The 15,900-nt window shown below is 43.4% G+C and overlaps 1 protein-coding gene across 4 annotated transcripts in view; it reads right to left on the bottom strand.

Moving 5' to 3' along the window:
• Positions 1 to 3,151: 3,151 nt before the first annotated feature.
• Positions 3,152 to 15,900, bottom strand: part of SLC9A4 (solute carrier family 9 member A4) — a 59,338-nt gene continuing 46,589 nt past the window's right edge. The window contains exons 12-14 of one of the 4 annotated variants that reach the window (XR_009600178.1): positions 9,751 to 11,659; positions 8,274 to 8,314; positions 3,152 to 4,206 (exon numbers count right to left, since the gene is read on the bottom strand). Coding sequence is in view for 1 of the 4 variants with exons in the window: in XM_027967038.3 (XP_027822839.1) it covers positions 11,304 to 11,659 (356 nt within the window). In the remaining 3 variants the exon portion in view is untranslated. Of the gene's footprint in view, positions 11,660 to 15,900 lie in introns of all 4 variants that reach the window. The other 3 variants (XR_009600179.1, XR_009600177.1, XM_027967038.3) reach the window with 3 other exon arrangements.

The following is a 15,900-nucleotide window of genomic DNA, read 5'->3' on the forward strand; positions in this document are numbered from 1 at the left end:
AGGGAGCAGGCAGTCTGATCATCAAAGATCAAATATCAAGGAATCTGGCACTCTATGTATGGGAAGATGCAAACCTCTGGGCTCACTTAATTCATTCCTTTCATGTGTACCTCAGCTATCTGGGGTCCGCTGGATCATCGAAAAAGCAAGAGAGTACCAGAGAAACATCTACTTCTGCTTTACTGACTATGCCAAAGCCTTAGACTGTGTGGACTGCAACAAACTGTGGAAAATTCTATAAGAGATGGGAATACCAGACCATCTGACCCGCCTCCTGAGAAATCTGAACAAAGGTCAAGAAGCAACAGTTAGAACTGAACAACATGCTGTTTCCAAATTGGGAAAGGAGCATGTCAAGGCTATATATTGTCACCCTGTTCGTTTAACTTATATGCAGAGTACATCAAGAGAAATGCTGGGCTGGAGGAAGCACAAGCTGGAATTAAGATTGCTCGGAGAAATATCAATAACCTCAGATATGCAGATGACACCACCCTTATGGTAGAAATCGAAGAATTAAAGAGCCTCTTGATGAAAGTGAAAGAGGAGAGTGAAAAAGTTGGCTTAAAACTCAACATTCAGAAAACTAAGATCATGGCATCTGGTGCCATCACTTCATGGGAAATAGATGGTGAAACAATGGAAACAGTGAGAGATTTTATTTTGGGGGGCTCCAAAATCACTTCAGATGGAGACTGCAGCCATGAAATTAAAAGACATTTACTCCTTGGAAGGAAAGTTATGACCAATCTAGACATCATATTAAAAAGCAGAGACATTACTTTGCCAACAAATGTCCATCTAGTCAAAGCTATGGTTTTCCCAGTAGTCATGTATGGATGTGAGAGCTGGACTACAAAAAAAGCTGAGCACCAAAAAATTGATGCTTTGAACTGTGGTGTTGGAAAAGACTCTTGAGAGTCCCTTGGCTTGCAAGGAGATCCAACCAGTCCATCCTAAAGGAAATCAGTCCTGAATATTCATTGGAAGGACTGATGCTGAAGCTGAAACTCCAATACCTCGGCCACCTGATGTGAAGGGCTGACTCACTGGAAAAGATTCTGATGCTGGGAAAGATTGAAGGCAGGAAGAGAAAGGGACGACAGAGGATGAGATGGTTGGATGGCATCACCGACTCGATGGACATGAGTTTGAGTGAGCTCCGGGAGTTGGTGATGGACAGGGAAGCCTGGTGTGTTGCAGTCCATGGGATCACAGAGTTGGACACGACTGAGTGGCTGAACTGAACTGAACTATCTGGGGTCAAATCCTGTTTCCTTATTTGCCTTAAGGAATGGCAGATGACTGCTTTTTGCACCAAACCCCCGCCCCCATCACAGTTTGGGAGCCCTCATTCACATTTGGAAGTCAGGAATTGCTGATGGCTGTGACATTTCTCATTTATTAATATGGCAGGAGATATTTCATTTCACAGTGAGAAGGAAGTCTCTCTTTGCCTCAAAATCTCTTTTCAACCATTTTGATGCCAGAAACTCATTTTTCTCAAGCGAGGCTTAAATGCTAGGACTCTGAAAGATCTAACATGCCAAAATGTGAGGTGCTCACTCAGAACTTTCTTAAAAAGGGAATATTTAGTAAAAGGGGCAAGGGGAAGCCCAGAGGAGGGAGGAGGTCTGCACAGCAACAAGAGACCGAAGTGTCAGACAAAGTTGCTACTGCTGCTGCTAAGTCGCTTCAGTCGTGTCAGAGTCTGTGCTACCCCATAGACGGCAGCCCACCAGGCTTCCCTATCCCTGGGATTCTCCAGGCAAGAACACTGGAGTGGGTTGCCATTTCCTCCTCCAATGCATGAAAGTGAAAAGTGAAAGTGAAGTCGTTTAATCGTGTCTGACTCTTCCCGACCCCATGGACCGCAGCCTACCAGGCTCGTCCCTCCATGGGATTTTCCAGGCAAGAGCACTGGAGTGTGTTGCCATTGCCTTCTCCGTCAGACAAAGTTGTCCCCTTCCTTTTCCTGGGGCCAGCCTGCCGGATTCCATTTCCTTCCCCTAAAGGGAAGGGACTAGTGATTGGGAGGCAATGCCTTGGGCTACCTGAAGGAAAACTGCTGGAGCTAAAAGAAGCCTAACTCTTAATTCTAGTCCCTGGTCTGAAAGGAACAGAGGAAAGCCCGTTTCACTTTAGCCAGATAATAGATCAAACCAGGGAGAACAGATAAATCCATAAAAGCCTTTCACCCAGACCGTATTTGCCATATGGAAAAAGAAAGGCGTTCTATTTAAGCGCCTCTGGGCCTCTTCCCGGAGCTGAGCTAAATAAGGGTCACTCCAGGATCTTCTGAGTTTTCTTTGGTGGCTTCAGAGGGGAAAGATAGGAGGTGGCTTTGAACAAACAGGAACCTCACCCATAAAGCCAATCTCAGATTTCACCCTCAGTTCTTTTGCCAGCTAAAGCATCCACGTGGAGAAGGGAGTGGGCCATTCTACCAGGGAACTCACCCTTAGGGAAAGACAAAACCCCAACAGGCACAGAATAACAAAAGGTAATCTCAGAAACACGCTCTTAAAACCTTGGTCCCTTATCATCAAGACCAAACGTGGAGAACTGGATCCCTCTGGTGGAAGAGTACGGCATGTGTTTAGGCTTATAGGTCTGGGTTCTCCAAATAGTAGGCAGAGGTCATCTTCAGTCTCTTGAGAAATTTCCATTGATTCCCAAAGCCTCCCCTGCTCCTCTCCTAGCTTAGAACCTGGCAGTGGTCTCACATACCACCCCCTCATCTGGTAACTCTTCACGGTCTTGGGGTGTCACCTTGGGATTCTGTCCTTAGCTCCACACTGCCACCCCCAAGTTTGAAGGCATTTTCTAGGAGAATTTGAAGAACAGCCAAATGCAAAGTCAAACAGGCAGAAAGCTTAGCGAGAGATTAGTTCACATTAAATATGTGCGTTTTGGCGCCCTGCAGGGAGGTTTTATACTATTTATACAGAGCAGTGGAAAAACTATTTGGAGGTTTACTTTGCTTTTAAAAAGTTGCCAATAAATTCACCTGTGAGTGGTTTGAGTTGATGTGTGGCAGAGGCCAACACAATATTGTAGAGCAATTGTTTTTCAATAATTGTACTTTGTGCTATACTTTTCAAGATTGTACAATTACAATCTTTGATAATTAAAAAAATACACACACAAAGAAGTTGACAATAAGTTTATTAAAGTCACACCTTTTAAGTTTCTCTAAACATTTAAGGTGGATTCACATTCAAGGGGACTTCCCAAATGGTGCAAGGTAAAGAATCTGCCTGCTAATGCAGGAGATGCAAGAGACACAAGTTCAATCCCTGAGTGGGGAAGATCCCTGGAGAAGGAAATGGCAACCCACTCCAGTATTCTTGTCTGGACAGTTCCATGGACAGAAGTGGGCTAGTGAATCAGAACTTATAATTACTGAGAAAATTAAATTCTCCTAAACTTTCCATTGCTATTTGTAATCTTGCTAAGATGTCTATTGAAAAATGATTAGACTGTTTCAAGTGCTGAAGTTTGCACTTTATACTGGAATTTAAGTTCCATCTTTTGTCTCTGTCAACTCAAAATCTCAAACAATACAATTATATAGTTGCAAACATGCACAGTGTCCTTAAGATATCAGTGTCACAGATCAGATCTCATAAATATTCTTTAAATTTAGTTTTTAACTTTCCCCCCATTGAAAGATGTTTATTCATTATGGAAACAATGATGTCATTTCACAGAATTTGGGGATTTCTTTCCTATAGAATTTCAGGGGGTGTCTTCTCAACTTGGCAAGCTTCTTAATGACCAAAGATTTCAGGCAGGACATGATTGATCCTTATCTGGTGCTAATGGATTAGGCCTGACCACAAGTATGTGGTGGCTGGTCCATGGATCCATTATTCAAAAGAGGTCATCGGATAGTCCCAGACTTAATTAATTACATAAGGACTAACTATTTGAGAAAGACCTTCAGAAGTGGCACCATAATGCAAAATTTTCATTAGATTGTCTATGTGGATCTTAAGATACATAGTATTTTTTCATTTCACTGTGAAGATCTTTAGACCGGATGGAATCTCCACTCTTTTTCAAATATTTCTTCTACTACTGATATTAAATGATCCTTGCTTGAATTTTGACTCTCCTCTCATGACTTGTCTGAGTACTTGATCACAGTGTTCACAGTTGCTCTGTTAACATGGAGAACAAGTTGAGAGCAGCATGGAGAGGCTGCCGAAGGAGAGTTATTTCAGGCTTATTCATTGGAATATATGTGGGCAATAAACTAAAGGGCTCTTCTGCTAAGAGTTGAGCAAGTTTTCCATGCTATGCTTTCTTTTTTAAAAAAGTATAGTTGATTTACAATATTGTGTTAGTTTCACGTGTAAAGCAATTCATATATATATATATATGGGCTTCCCTGGTGTCTCTGACAGTAAAAAATCTGCCTGTGATGCAGGAGACCTGGGTTCAGTCCCTGGGTTGGGAAGATGCCCTGGAGAAGGGAACAGTGACCCACTCCGGTATTCTTGCCTGGAGAATTCCAAGGACAGAGAAGCTTGGCAAACTAAGGGTCCATGGGATCAGAGAGTCAGACACAACTGAGCGACTAACACTTTGATACACACACACACACACACGTATACACTTTTTCAGATTTTTCTCCATTATAGGGTCTAGGCACAGACCCGCACATACATACACACACAGTGATTTTTGATTTACATATTTAAGATCAGGTCGATCAGTATGGAATCCGTATAGCTGAACTTATGAATTAAAAGCTACAGAGTTACAGTAGTTGCACCCAACTGCAAGCGCTGGAGATGTGTAAGGGTGCAAATGTTTCAGTGACAAGTAACAGTGTCTTTAGGTAAGAAAAGCCAAGGTTTTCAAAGTCTGTTCAACACAAGACTCCTTCCCTACCTTAGCATACTTCATCTTTCACCAGAAGTGGTTCTGTAATTCTGGATAAAGGGAGTCAAAGGCACTTCGGTTTAGATTAGAGAGTACTTAAAAAAAATGACAGTGTGCTAGTATGATTGAAAGGCCAAAGAAAGTTTAAAAAATGTCCATATTTTGTTGGGAAATAATCATAGGAATAACATGGATTGAGCAGTTGCTATTGACAAGCAGTATCTTAAATGCCTCCCAAGAAGTCTATTAATTTCCCAAATCACATGGCCACTATCATCAGTTTTGAGATGAGAAAACCAAAGATTACTTGCCCAACATCATAAAACCAATCGATATAAGTGTGTTTTAGTCACTCAGTCGTGCCCAACTCTTTGTGCCCCATGGACTGTAGCCCACCAGGCTCCTCTGTCCATAGGATTCTCCAGGCAAGAACACTGGAGTGGGTCACCATTCCCTTCTCCAGGAGATCTTTCCCACCCAAGGATAGAACCTGGGTCTCCTGCATTGCAGGCAGATTCTTTACCATCTGAGTCACCAATACAGGATCTTATATATAAAAATTAGGCAGTCAGGCTCCAGAGCTACCCTCTTAACCGCTGCCCTATATCTACGCCCCCAAAACAAACTTTTTGTGGCCTTTTCTCGGCATTTCCCTCCACATTTGATCTTCGCAATTCTTGTTACATTTCCCACTCAGACTACTTTAAAATAAACCCTAGCAGCCATGAGGTATGTGTATCTGAGGTTGCTTTCCTAAAATTTGCCAAATGTAGTTTCCACTTATTCACAGGTTTGTGTGTAATTGGATTACTTGCATAATACTGAGGCACAAATGCCCTAAACATTCATATCAGAAACACCATTCTCATTTTTTCTAGCCTCCTTTGACAAACACTTCCCCACCCTGTACTCAACCTGTTTTCCTTGTTACCAGTCTATGCAGAGATGTACTGCTCTATTTTATGAGTATGACTGGTTACCTCTCTGAGTCATATTTGCCATTATTGTTTCTTGGTTTCCATATTCTCCTTTATATGAACTATCTAAGTTTCAGAGAAACTCGTGTTCATTTCCTTATCTTATACCAAACCAAACACTCTCTCAGAAAACCTACAGAATTCTTAAACAATCCTGATGGAGCAAGAACTTGATATGCATGCTTCCTTTATCTGAGTCTGTTTAATGTAAAGATGAAAATCATTTTGCTAAGTGTTAGGTACCCTATTAGGCTTTCAAGAAATAAAAATGAATAAGCCCTGGTGATTGCCCTCAAGCAGCTAGTGAACAACTCAGTGGCAGACCATTAATAGACCCTTGCGTGGAGCTAGAGAAAGTCTAGAGAAGAAAACCCAAGCAGAGAAGCAAGAATTCTGACTTCCCAGATTGAGACCTCTCAACTGCAGGAACCACATTTCCATATAGGATCAGGTGAACTAGTCGTTTGCAAAAACTAAATAAATATCAGTTGAAGGGATACCATGCGGAAGACTTTGTTTTAGGGACTTTTCATTTATGTTTAAAGTCTTTATTGAATTTGTTACAGTATTGGTTCTGCTTTATGTCTCGTTTTCTTGACCATAAGCCGTGTGTGATCTTACTCCCCGACCAGAGGTTGAACCTGCACCCTCTGCAATGGAAGGCGAAGTTTTAAACCTCTGAACCACCAAGGAAGCCCCTGTTTTCAGGATCTTCAAGGAGAATTTTTAAAATTCATCGTAATCTCACAAAGTAGATAGTAACTATTATTACCCCCTTTTCATAGATACGGAAATTGAGGCACAGAAAAGTAGAGTGACTTTCTGGGGGTCACCTAGCTGGAGAAGATGAAACCATATTTTTAATTAAAACTAGTTTGACTACAGAATCTATTTTTATCACCCTATCACATATTTTCACTAACTGGGTAGTCTCAGACAAGTAATTTTTCTAAAAGTAAAAGTAGTATTTGTTCGATTTCAAAAGAATAATTATCATTAATTGAGTAACTGCTAGAGTTCAAGCCCAGGTAGCTCTAGCCAATGTAGGAAATGCGGGCTTGATCCCTGGGTCGGGAAGCTCCCCTGGAGGAGGAAATGGCAACCCACTCCAGCACTCTTGCCTGGGAAATCCCAAGTAAAGAGGAACCTGGTATGCTCCAGTCCATGGCATTGCAAAGTGTCAGAAACGATTTAGCAACTGAACACACACACTCATATTTCAAACACTAATTTTAGATTCTAGAAAAAAACAATAGTAAACCTTGCACACGTTAGTGTGCACCGCAGCAGGCCATAGATCAAGAAGCCTGCCTAGACGGTGTTGTTGACCACCAATCGGCACTTGCCATTGTGAGCTCTTGCCATCTACCCCTCCAAGGATAAAGCCATGTGCTCCTGCAGCTGGGGACCCTCAACATTCCCCGAAGGAATTCAGGATGGATAGCAGAAACGAGGCAGTCTGTGCTTGGGGAGAGAAACTGGCAGGGCAGGTCTTCAGATAGTTAGATATTCTCAGGAGCTGCTTTTATGAGCCCGATTCCTGTATCTCCTGAAATCTAGAAAAACACTAAAATCCTTCATGGTAATGACTATTCATGACTAGCAAAGTTTCATGAGACTAATAGAAACTTTCTACAAAAAAATATGTGCTTAATTAAGCATATACTCCTCCTTCATCAAAACCACATATACACTGACCTTCCCCAACCCCCGTCCACCTCTTTGGAGCAGTTTCTCAGAGATGAGGTGCCATCTCCCAGGCTGCAGTGCTCGTTTTGCCCCAAATAAAACTTAATTCGCAGCTCTCAGGTTGTACATATTTTTAAGCCACCAGTATTCACTCACTGATTTCTTCATTCACCCTTGTGAAGGTGTTTAGGAAGACATTAGCATTCAGATTCGTGGAATGAGTAAAGCAGACAGTCCTTCCCACTGTGGACGGACATCATCCAACCCATGATGGCTTGAACTGAACTGAGAAGAGATGAATTCTGCCTCTTTGTCTGATGGTTTGAGCTGAGATATTGATTTTCTTTTGCCATTGGATTGAGACCTTCACCATCAGCATTCCTGGTTATCTTGCCTTTTTGGACTCAGTGGGACTGTACCGTTGGCTTTCCTGGATCTCCAGTTTGCAAAGATGTATATATATATATATATATGTGTGTGTGTGTGTGTGTGTGTGTGTGTGTGTGTGTGTGTGCGTGTATACACACATATTATATATAATCTATATTAATATATATGAAATATATAAAATATAAATATCATAAAATAAATAGGAGACACCCTGGTGACTCAGGTGTAAAGAACACGCCTGCCAACGCAGGAGACCCAGGTTTGATCCCTGAATTGGGAAGACCCTCTGGAGAAGGGAATGGCAACCCACTCCAGTATTCTTACCTGGAAAATCCCATGGACAGAAGAGCCTGGAGGGCCACAGTCTGTGGGATTGCAAAAGAGTCAGACATGACTAAGGGACTAAAGCAAACAGCAAAACATAAAATGCATAAAATAAAAATACTATAAAATATACTGCTGTTGTTCAGCAGTGTCTGACTCTTTGTGACCCTGTGGAGTGTAACCCGCCAGGTTCTTCTGTCCATGGGATTCTCAGGCAAGAATACTGGAGTGGCTTGCCATACCTTCCTCCCAGGGACCTTCCCCACACAGGGAAGGGACCTGGATCCATTGCACTGAAAGGTGTGTTCTTGACCACTGAGCCACCTGGGAAGCCCTGCTTTGCAAATACTCATTTTCATTGTTGTCATGACTGAAATGGAATGAATATTCTTTGCAGATATTTTTCACAGAGAGCTGCCTGAAGTCCCAAGTGTGGTGTAGCAAAACTGCAGGAATTCCAGCCGTATTATCTAAATTCAGAACTTGAAATTCAGCTCCAGGGGTGTGGGTGGAAGGTAGCAAGCATTGTTTGCTAAACCCATGCTGGCTAGCGCTGCCTGCTCTGTGTGACTTTCCCGTGGGCGGGTCCCTGGATGAGGACCTGTCCTTTTGGCCTCTAAGAATACCTCTCCTCTTTCTGATTTGTTGGGTTTTTTTTTTTAACTCTGCATTTGTAACTTTGGGGACACCCTTGTCCCCGCCACACAGACCCTTTTGAATACAGTATAGTTAAATAACAGGGTTGCCTCCTGAACCGGATCCGGGACAAGTACAAACTCAAAACAAGGGCAGCCTTCACCGGCGAAACAGAACACCAACGAAACCCAGAATCCGAGTTTCACTTGCTCTTAGTCACCCAAAAAAAACTCCTGTGAGGAAACAAAATAAATGAAACCCCGTGGGACCTTCCTTCCCTTTAAACTGGTCCAGAGCCACAGTGCTAGGTGACCCTTTATTTTATAAGTTTCTAACTGGCTGTATTTCTCATATTTCCTTGAGTTCAAAGATAATATGTCAACAGAAATAAAATACAGAAATACAAATAATTGCTTAAAGGATAATTCACGTTTTCGCGTCACTGTACTGAATGGGAGATGCACACTCCCCATCAATGATTTGGCTGCAGCCGCTGCGAGCTTCCCAGGTGGCACTAGAGATAAAGAACCCGCCTGCCAAAGCAGGAGACAAAAGACCCAAGTTTGATCCCTGGGTTGGGAAGATCCCCTGGAGGAGGAAACGGCAACCCACTCCAGTATTCTTGTCTGAGAAATTCCATGGACAGAGGAGCCTGGCCGGCTACAGTCCATGGGGTCACAAATAGTCGGACATGCCTGCACACACATGCACGTTGATCCCAGATCCACATTGCTCTGCCTGAAAACAGAGTAGTGACCCCCTTCATTCGTTTTACAACACGGTTCTAGTTTCTCTGCTGAGTAAAATGTCTGGGAGTGGGGCAGGGATTGTGACTTCTTACCTGTCATACTTCTGGAGCATCCTTGGCTTGGAAGCTGGTTAGAGTCTCAGAAAGAAAAAGAATTTATTAAATCAAATACTGTGGGCAGATGAAACAACATATCACTTGCTAATTAGAGGAGTGGCCAGCTCTGAGGCAGGTGTCTCTTTTATTCCCGGTGACTTATGGCCCAATTAACAATTAACACCGACTGATGTTCTAAGAAAGAGCTTTCTGTCTGTGTGGCTGGGTTTTCTCAGGAGGAGTTAGAAATAAGACACTTGACAGAGTTGAGTTTGGAAAAAAAACAATTAAAAACTCCAAGAAACCACCTGCATTATTTGTGGATAAAACGTACTTGCAAAATCTCTAGACAACATCAACATACTTGCTGATTTTATTTATATAAAAAATGACTTTTCCTAATTTATAAAGCTGTCAGACATACTAGGCTTCTCAGGTGGCACAGTGGTAAAGAATCTGCCTGCCGGTGCAGGAGACACGAGAGACAAGAGTTCGATCCCTGGGTGGGGAAGATCCCTTGGAGGAGAAAATGGAAACCCACTCCAGTATTCTTGCCTAGAAAATTCCATGGACAGAGGAGCCTGGCAAGCTACAGTCCATGGGGTCGCAAAAGAATCGACATGACTGAGCTACGCAGCACAAACATACCAGAAGCAGTCTTACACCCCAGGTTGGGAAGGAGAGAGACAGAATGCTCCTCTGACGTCACCTCCACCACAGCTGCAGAACCCTGAGTTAACATCATTTACAAAACAGAAATCCAGGACAGTAAGATAGCCCTTGTAAGCCCCTGGCGTCCACGTTTGTCCTAGAGAGAAGCCCATGGCCTCCGAGGGAAACAGGCGCTGAAGAGGCACCAGCCAGCTTCTCAAGGCCTCACTTTTGTCCCCTGGAAAATGAGAATGTCTGATACCACCTTCTCCAGCGTCCCTCCAGCTCTGAGATGTCTTATGGACCACCGACGCTGTACAAGGGCTTTCCTGGCAGCCCCGTGGTTAAGGATCCATCTGCCAGTGCAGGAGTTGTGAGTTCAATCCCTGGGTCAGGAAGATGCCCTGGTGAAGGAAATGACAACCCACTGCAGACTTCTTGGCTGGAGAATCCCATGGACAGAAGAGCCTGGCGGGCTACAGCCCAAAGGGTCACAAAGAGTCAGACATGACTGAGAAACAGCACACGCAGACATGAATAGAGCCAAGGGGAATTGCTGCCCAGTCCTGCTTGTATCTCAGTAATTACACTAAGCGCACACTTAGTGAATAATTCCTGCAGGGATGGATGTCTGTCCTCTGCAGAGAATTCAGCTATGAAGCACAGCTGAGAATATGGCAGAACCAGCAAGTGTGTTCCTGGTCCTGTGAAAAATCTCCCTTATAGAGTCTTACAGAATCGTGTCTTATAGAATACAGAGTCTTGCTGTCTAATAGCTTCCAAAAACCCAAACTCAATAACTCTCTCCAGACCTCTGAACATCCTGCTTTCAACATAATCAGAAGACAGTGGACTCCGGAAAAACCCAGAAACAATCCCGTGGATGTGACACCACGATGCTACTTCCTTTGGAGCAAAGGGCTGTGGGACAAGTTGCAGTCCCTGCCAGGTCTGAGCTCCGATGACAGTAGGGACCCAAATGCTGGGGCCTCCTCCTCACTCTCCTCCTCGGATTCGAACTCCTCATCCACTGCGTGAAAGAGCGGTTTGGGCCTCAAAATCGCCCTTCCGCCCCTGCCCAGGTGCTCTTCTCGGCTCGCATTTCTTCGGTAACCAAAGTGTGGTGGCGTCCCTGCTCTGTGTAAGCTCCTCATCGGGATGACTTCAGGTGCCCATCGTCTTTCCTGAATCGACTCCTTTGGAGAGTGCGTGCTGAACATGATGGGAGGGGGTTCTGAGTCACTGCCGTCGTGATCTGGGACAGTATGATGAAAGGAAGAAAGAACAGGACTTAAGATCCGAGAGTGGGGGCTTTGTATCCAGATGCAGGAACTAAGAGGGTAGCATAGTCCTCCTGGTGTTTCAGCTCCTACACTCACCTGTGGCATCAGGTAAAGTCACGTGGCTGGGCACCCATCGCCACGGTCCATCCATAGAGCTTGCTCCTCCTGTCCCAGTCTTCCTGGGCTTTAGGAGGGGTGTCCAGGAAGGACTTCTCTATTTATACAACCAACTGGGCCCCAAAGGCAAAAGAGCCTTGGAAGAGTGTATGTAGGCCTCAATCCAGCAAGAAGTTCCCACACATCTAGGGAAGTGGTATCCTAACCCAGGAGGACAAGGGCTGAGTAGGGAGGGGTAGTGATCCCCACGTCACAGCCCGGTGAGCTGTGGGGACATCAGGGGACTATCTGCTGAATGCCCCACCTCCCTCCACGCCCTCCCCTAGAGCCCTGGTGGGCATTTGCTGACTCTGTCCTGCAGCATAAAGACTTCAGATTTGGGAAGAAAGTGAGTGCAAACAATTGTGCCCAGATACAGATGGAGCAGTATCTCACATATCAATTATCTGACATTTGATTACAATTCTCTGAGAAAATTAAGTCCTACTTCAGTACTTTCCCTTCTCAGATTTCTGGGTTACCCACTCTTTTTGCTCACCTAACAAAATTTAGAGGCGCTTCTCTGGTGGCTCAGACAGTAAAGAATCGGTCTGTCAGTGCAGGAGACCTGGTTCAATCCCTGGGTTAGAAAGATCCCCTGAAGGAGGGTATGGCAACCCATTCCAGGATTCTTGCCTGGGAAACTCCATGGACAGAGGAGCTCAGTGAGCTACTCTTCATAGGGTCACAAAGAGCTGGACACAACCGAGCAACTAACAACAGCAGTAAAAAAGAACCCATGAAATTTAGAACCAATTGAGCACATTTGAAGGAAAACAAATTCACTGGGACTAAGATTTCATTTAATGTCTAGATTAATTCACATCAAACTGACATTTTAAAGCATCATCTTCCTTTGAAGAACACCCCTATCTACCCAAGTCAAGACTTCTTTGAGGTCCCTCAGTAGTAACAGTCATAATGGCTAATATTTCTTGCTTCCCAGGTGGCTCAGTTGTGAAGAATCTAACTGCTAACAGGAGATGCAGGGGACTCAGGCTCAATCCCTGGATCAGGAAGATCCCCTGGAGTAGGAAATAGCAACCCACTCCAGTATTCTTGCCTGGAGAATCCCATAGACAGAGAGGCCTGGCAGGTTACAGTTCATTGGGTCACAAAGAGTCAGACACGACTGAGCACAAGCATGGCATTTCTTGCACACTTACTTGGTTGCAGGCATTGGTTTAAGGGTTTTATCTATGCTAAATGGCTTCACTGAGGGCAACACTTTTCTCTGTGAGGGGTACCAACATTCACCTCTTTACAAAGAGGTAATGAAGCATGGAAAAGTAGAGCTTTATGCTTTCTTCATGTAAGTCCTATATATATTTTCCTATGACTTTGCCATTTATACTGAGAGCATATATGAAAAGCCTTTTACGGCATCTATTGAAAGGGCTGTTAGACCGATTTACCTGGTAAATAATACATATGCATTTCCAAATGTTAAACAAACCCCACCTCTGGGATAAATCCTTTTTTGTAAGGTATAGTAAGCCTTTAATATTCTGCTGTTATTTTATTTATAAGACTATTTAAGATTTGTACATTAGTAGTGGAAGCTGCTACCATAGCTTGTGATATTGACATTCATCTCAAGAGATGACGAGACTGTCAGGCTGTCTATCACTCAAGCAACCTAACAGCAACCAGCTGTTTGTACCCAGAAGAGTTTTAAAAATTAAACTACTATACACCCTATAGCTGGTGTTATTTTGTTTTGTTTGTTTGATTTTGTGTGATAGCTCTTTTTATCATAAAATAATACTACTTACAAGAGTGTGACCTGGGAATAGATGACTAGACCAATGAAACAGAATTAAGAGTCCAAAACTCTCTTTGGGCATTTGTGACCCACCAGCTCACCAGGCTCCTCTGTCCATGGGATTTCCCAGGCAAGAATACTGGAGTGGGTCTCCACTTCCTCCTCCAGGGGATCTTCCTAATCCAGGGATCCAAACTGCATCTCTTGCATTGGCAGGTAGATTCCTTAGCACGGTGCCATCCAGGAAGCCCATGGGCTCTCATATAATTGACTGTCAGTTGGAGAAGACTCTTGAGAGTCCCTTGGACTGCAAGGAGGTCCCACCAGTCCATTCTGAAGGAGATCAGCCCTGGGATTTCTTTGGAGGGAATGATGCTAAAGCTGAAACTCCAGTACTTTGGCCACCTCATGAGAAGAGTTGACTTAATGGAAAAGACTCTGATGCTGGGAGGGATTGGGGGCAGGAGGAGAAGAGGACAACAGAGGATGAGATGGCTGGATGGCATCACTGACTCAATGGACGTGAGTCTGAATGAACTCCGGGAGTTGGTGATGGACAGGGAGGCCTGGCGTGCCGCAGTTCATGGGGTCGCAAAGAGTCGGACACGACTGAGCGACTGAACTGAACTGAACTGAAGCCATTAATGCGATTATTAGGTTCCTATCTATTGACATCAAAATGTTTCCACAACATAGGGCTGAGTGAACTGGACAATTTATAAAAATTCCCAAACAATGACTATACTGTGACAATGTATCATGTAGTGCTATGTGGGATTTTTTTTTAAAAGAGCAGGTTCTGAGGACCTCTGCCCACCACCGCCACCTCACATACCCTTGGCCTACGGGCCTCCACCGCCCCGGGCCCCAGCCCCGAGGAGCAAAGCAGGTCCTTCTGACGACAGGGAAAAAAAAAATTTTTTTTTTTTTTTAAAAAAGCAGGTTCTGGTAGGATAAGGATCAGAATGATGTAGGTAGAATTATAGAGGATGCTTACCAAGATACTCTACAGTGAATATCTCTGGGTGTTGGGGTTTCAAGTGCTTTCAACCTTCTTTTTTTATGCTTTTCTCTATTGGTTGATTTTGATTTTATATCAAACATGCTTTTATATCAGCAAAAGTTTCATTGTAAGGAATAATTATATTCATTCTTCAAACGTTTAATTCTCAAATCCTATGTGTTTAGTTTATTTAAATTTCCAATGTGATTTTTAGTCTTAAAAATTTTGTGATATTGAAACAGAGAACATGGCATATCATATGTCACTTTATGCTAATAGAAAATCAATTTATATACATTTAAAAATAACAGCTTTTATGAGCACAATAGGCAGTTTCAATAATTCTAAAATTCTATTTAAGTATTAGATATTACGGGCTTTCTCGGTGGCTCAGTGGTAAAGAATCCACCCGCAATGCAAGAGGTGCATGAGACGCTGGTTTGATCCCTGGGTTGGGAAGATCTCCTGGAGGAGGTCCTGGCAACCCACTCCAGTACTCTTCCCTGGAGAATCCCATGGACAGAGGAGCTGGGTGGCCCAGAGGGTCACAGAGAGTCGGACACGACTGAGCATGCATTAGATATTAAATGGGAAACATCCAATCAGTAAATTTGGTGAAAGTATTTTAGTAAAATTTAGCCAACTTTGGAGAATTCTTCTAATTTATAAACCATAGGTGAATCCTATCCCTTCAAAAACCTGCCCATTTTATGTTTCTCTAAGTCAAGGGTCAGCAATTGGTGATCCCCAGGTATATCACCCTGCTGTATCTTTTGGTACGGCTCCTGAGCTAAGATTGATTGTTACATTTCTAAATGGCTGAAAAAATTTTTTAATAATATTTCTCAATAAATAAAAATTACATAAATTTCACTGTTTATCAATAAAGTTATTAATTCAATTAATAAGGCTATGGTTTTTCCAGTAGTCATGTATGGATATGAGAGTTGGACCATAAAGAAGGCTGAGTGCTGGAGAATTGATGCTTTGAACTGTGGTACTGGAGAAAACTCTTGAGAGTCCCTTAGACTGAAAGGAGATAAGCCAGTCAAACCTAAAGGAAATCAACTCTGAATATTCATTGGAAAGACTAATGCTGAAGCTGAAGCTTCGATACTTTGGCCACCTGATGAGAACAGCCAACTCATTGGAAAAGACCCTGATGCTGGGAAAGATTGAGGACAGGAGGAGAAGGGGAAGACAGAGGGTGAGATGGTTAGATAGCAGCACTGATTCAATGGACATGAGTTCGAGCAAACTCCTGGAGATAGTGAAGACAGGGAAGCCTG

This window comes from Ovis aries, chromosome 3 (genome assembly GCF_016772045.2).
Source record: "Ovis aries strain OAR_USU_Benz2616 breed Rambouillet chromosome 3, ARS-UI_Ramb_v3.0, whole genome shotgun sequence".
In the NCBI taxonomy this organism is placed as follows: Eukaryota; Metazoa; Chordata; class Mammalia; order Artiodactyla; family Bovidae; genus Ovis; species Ovis aries.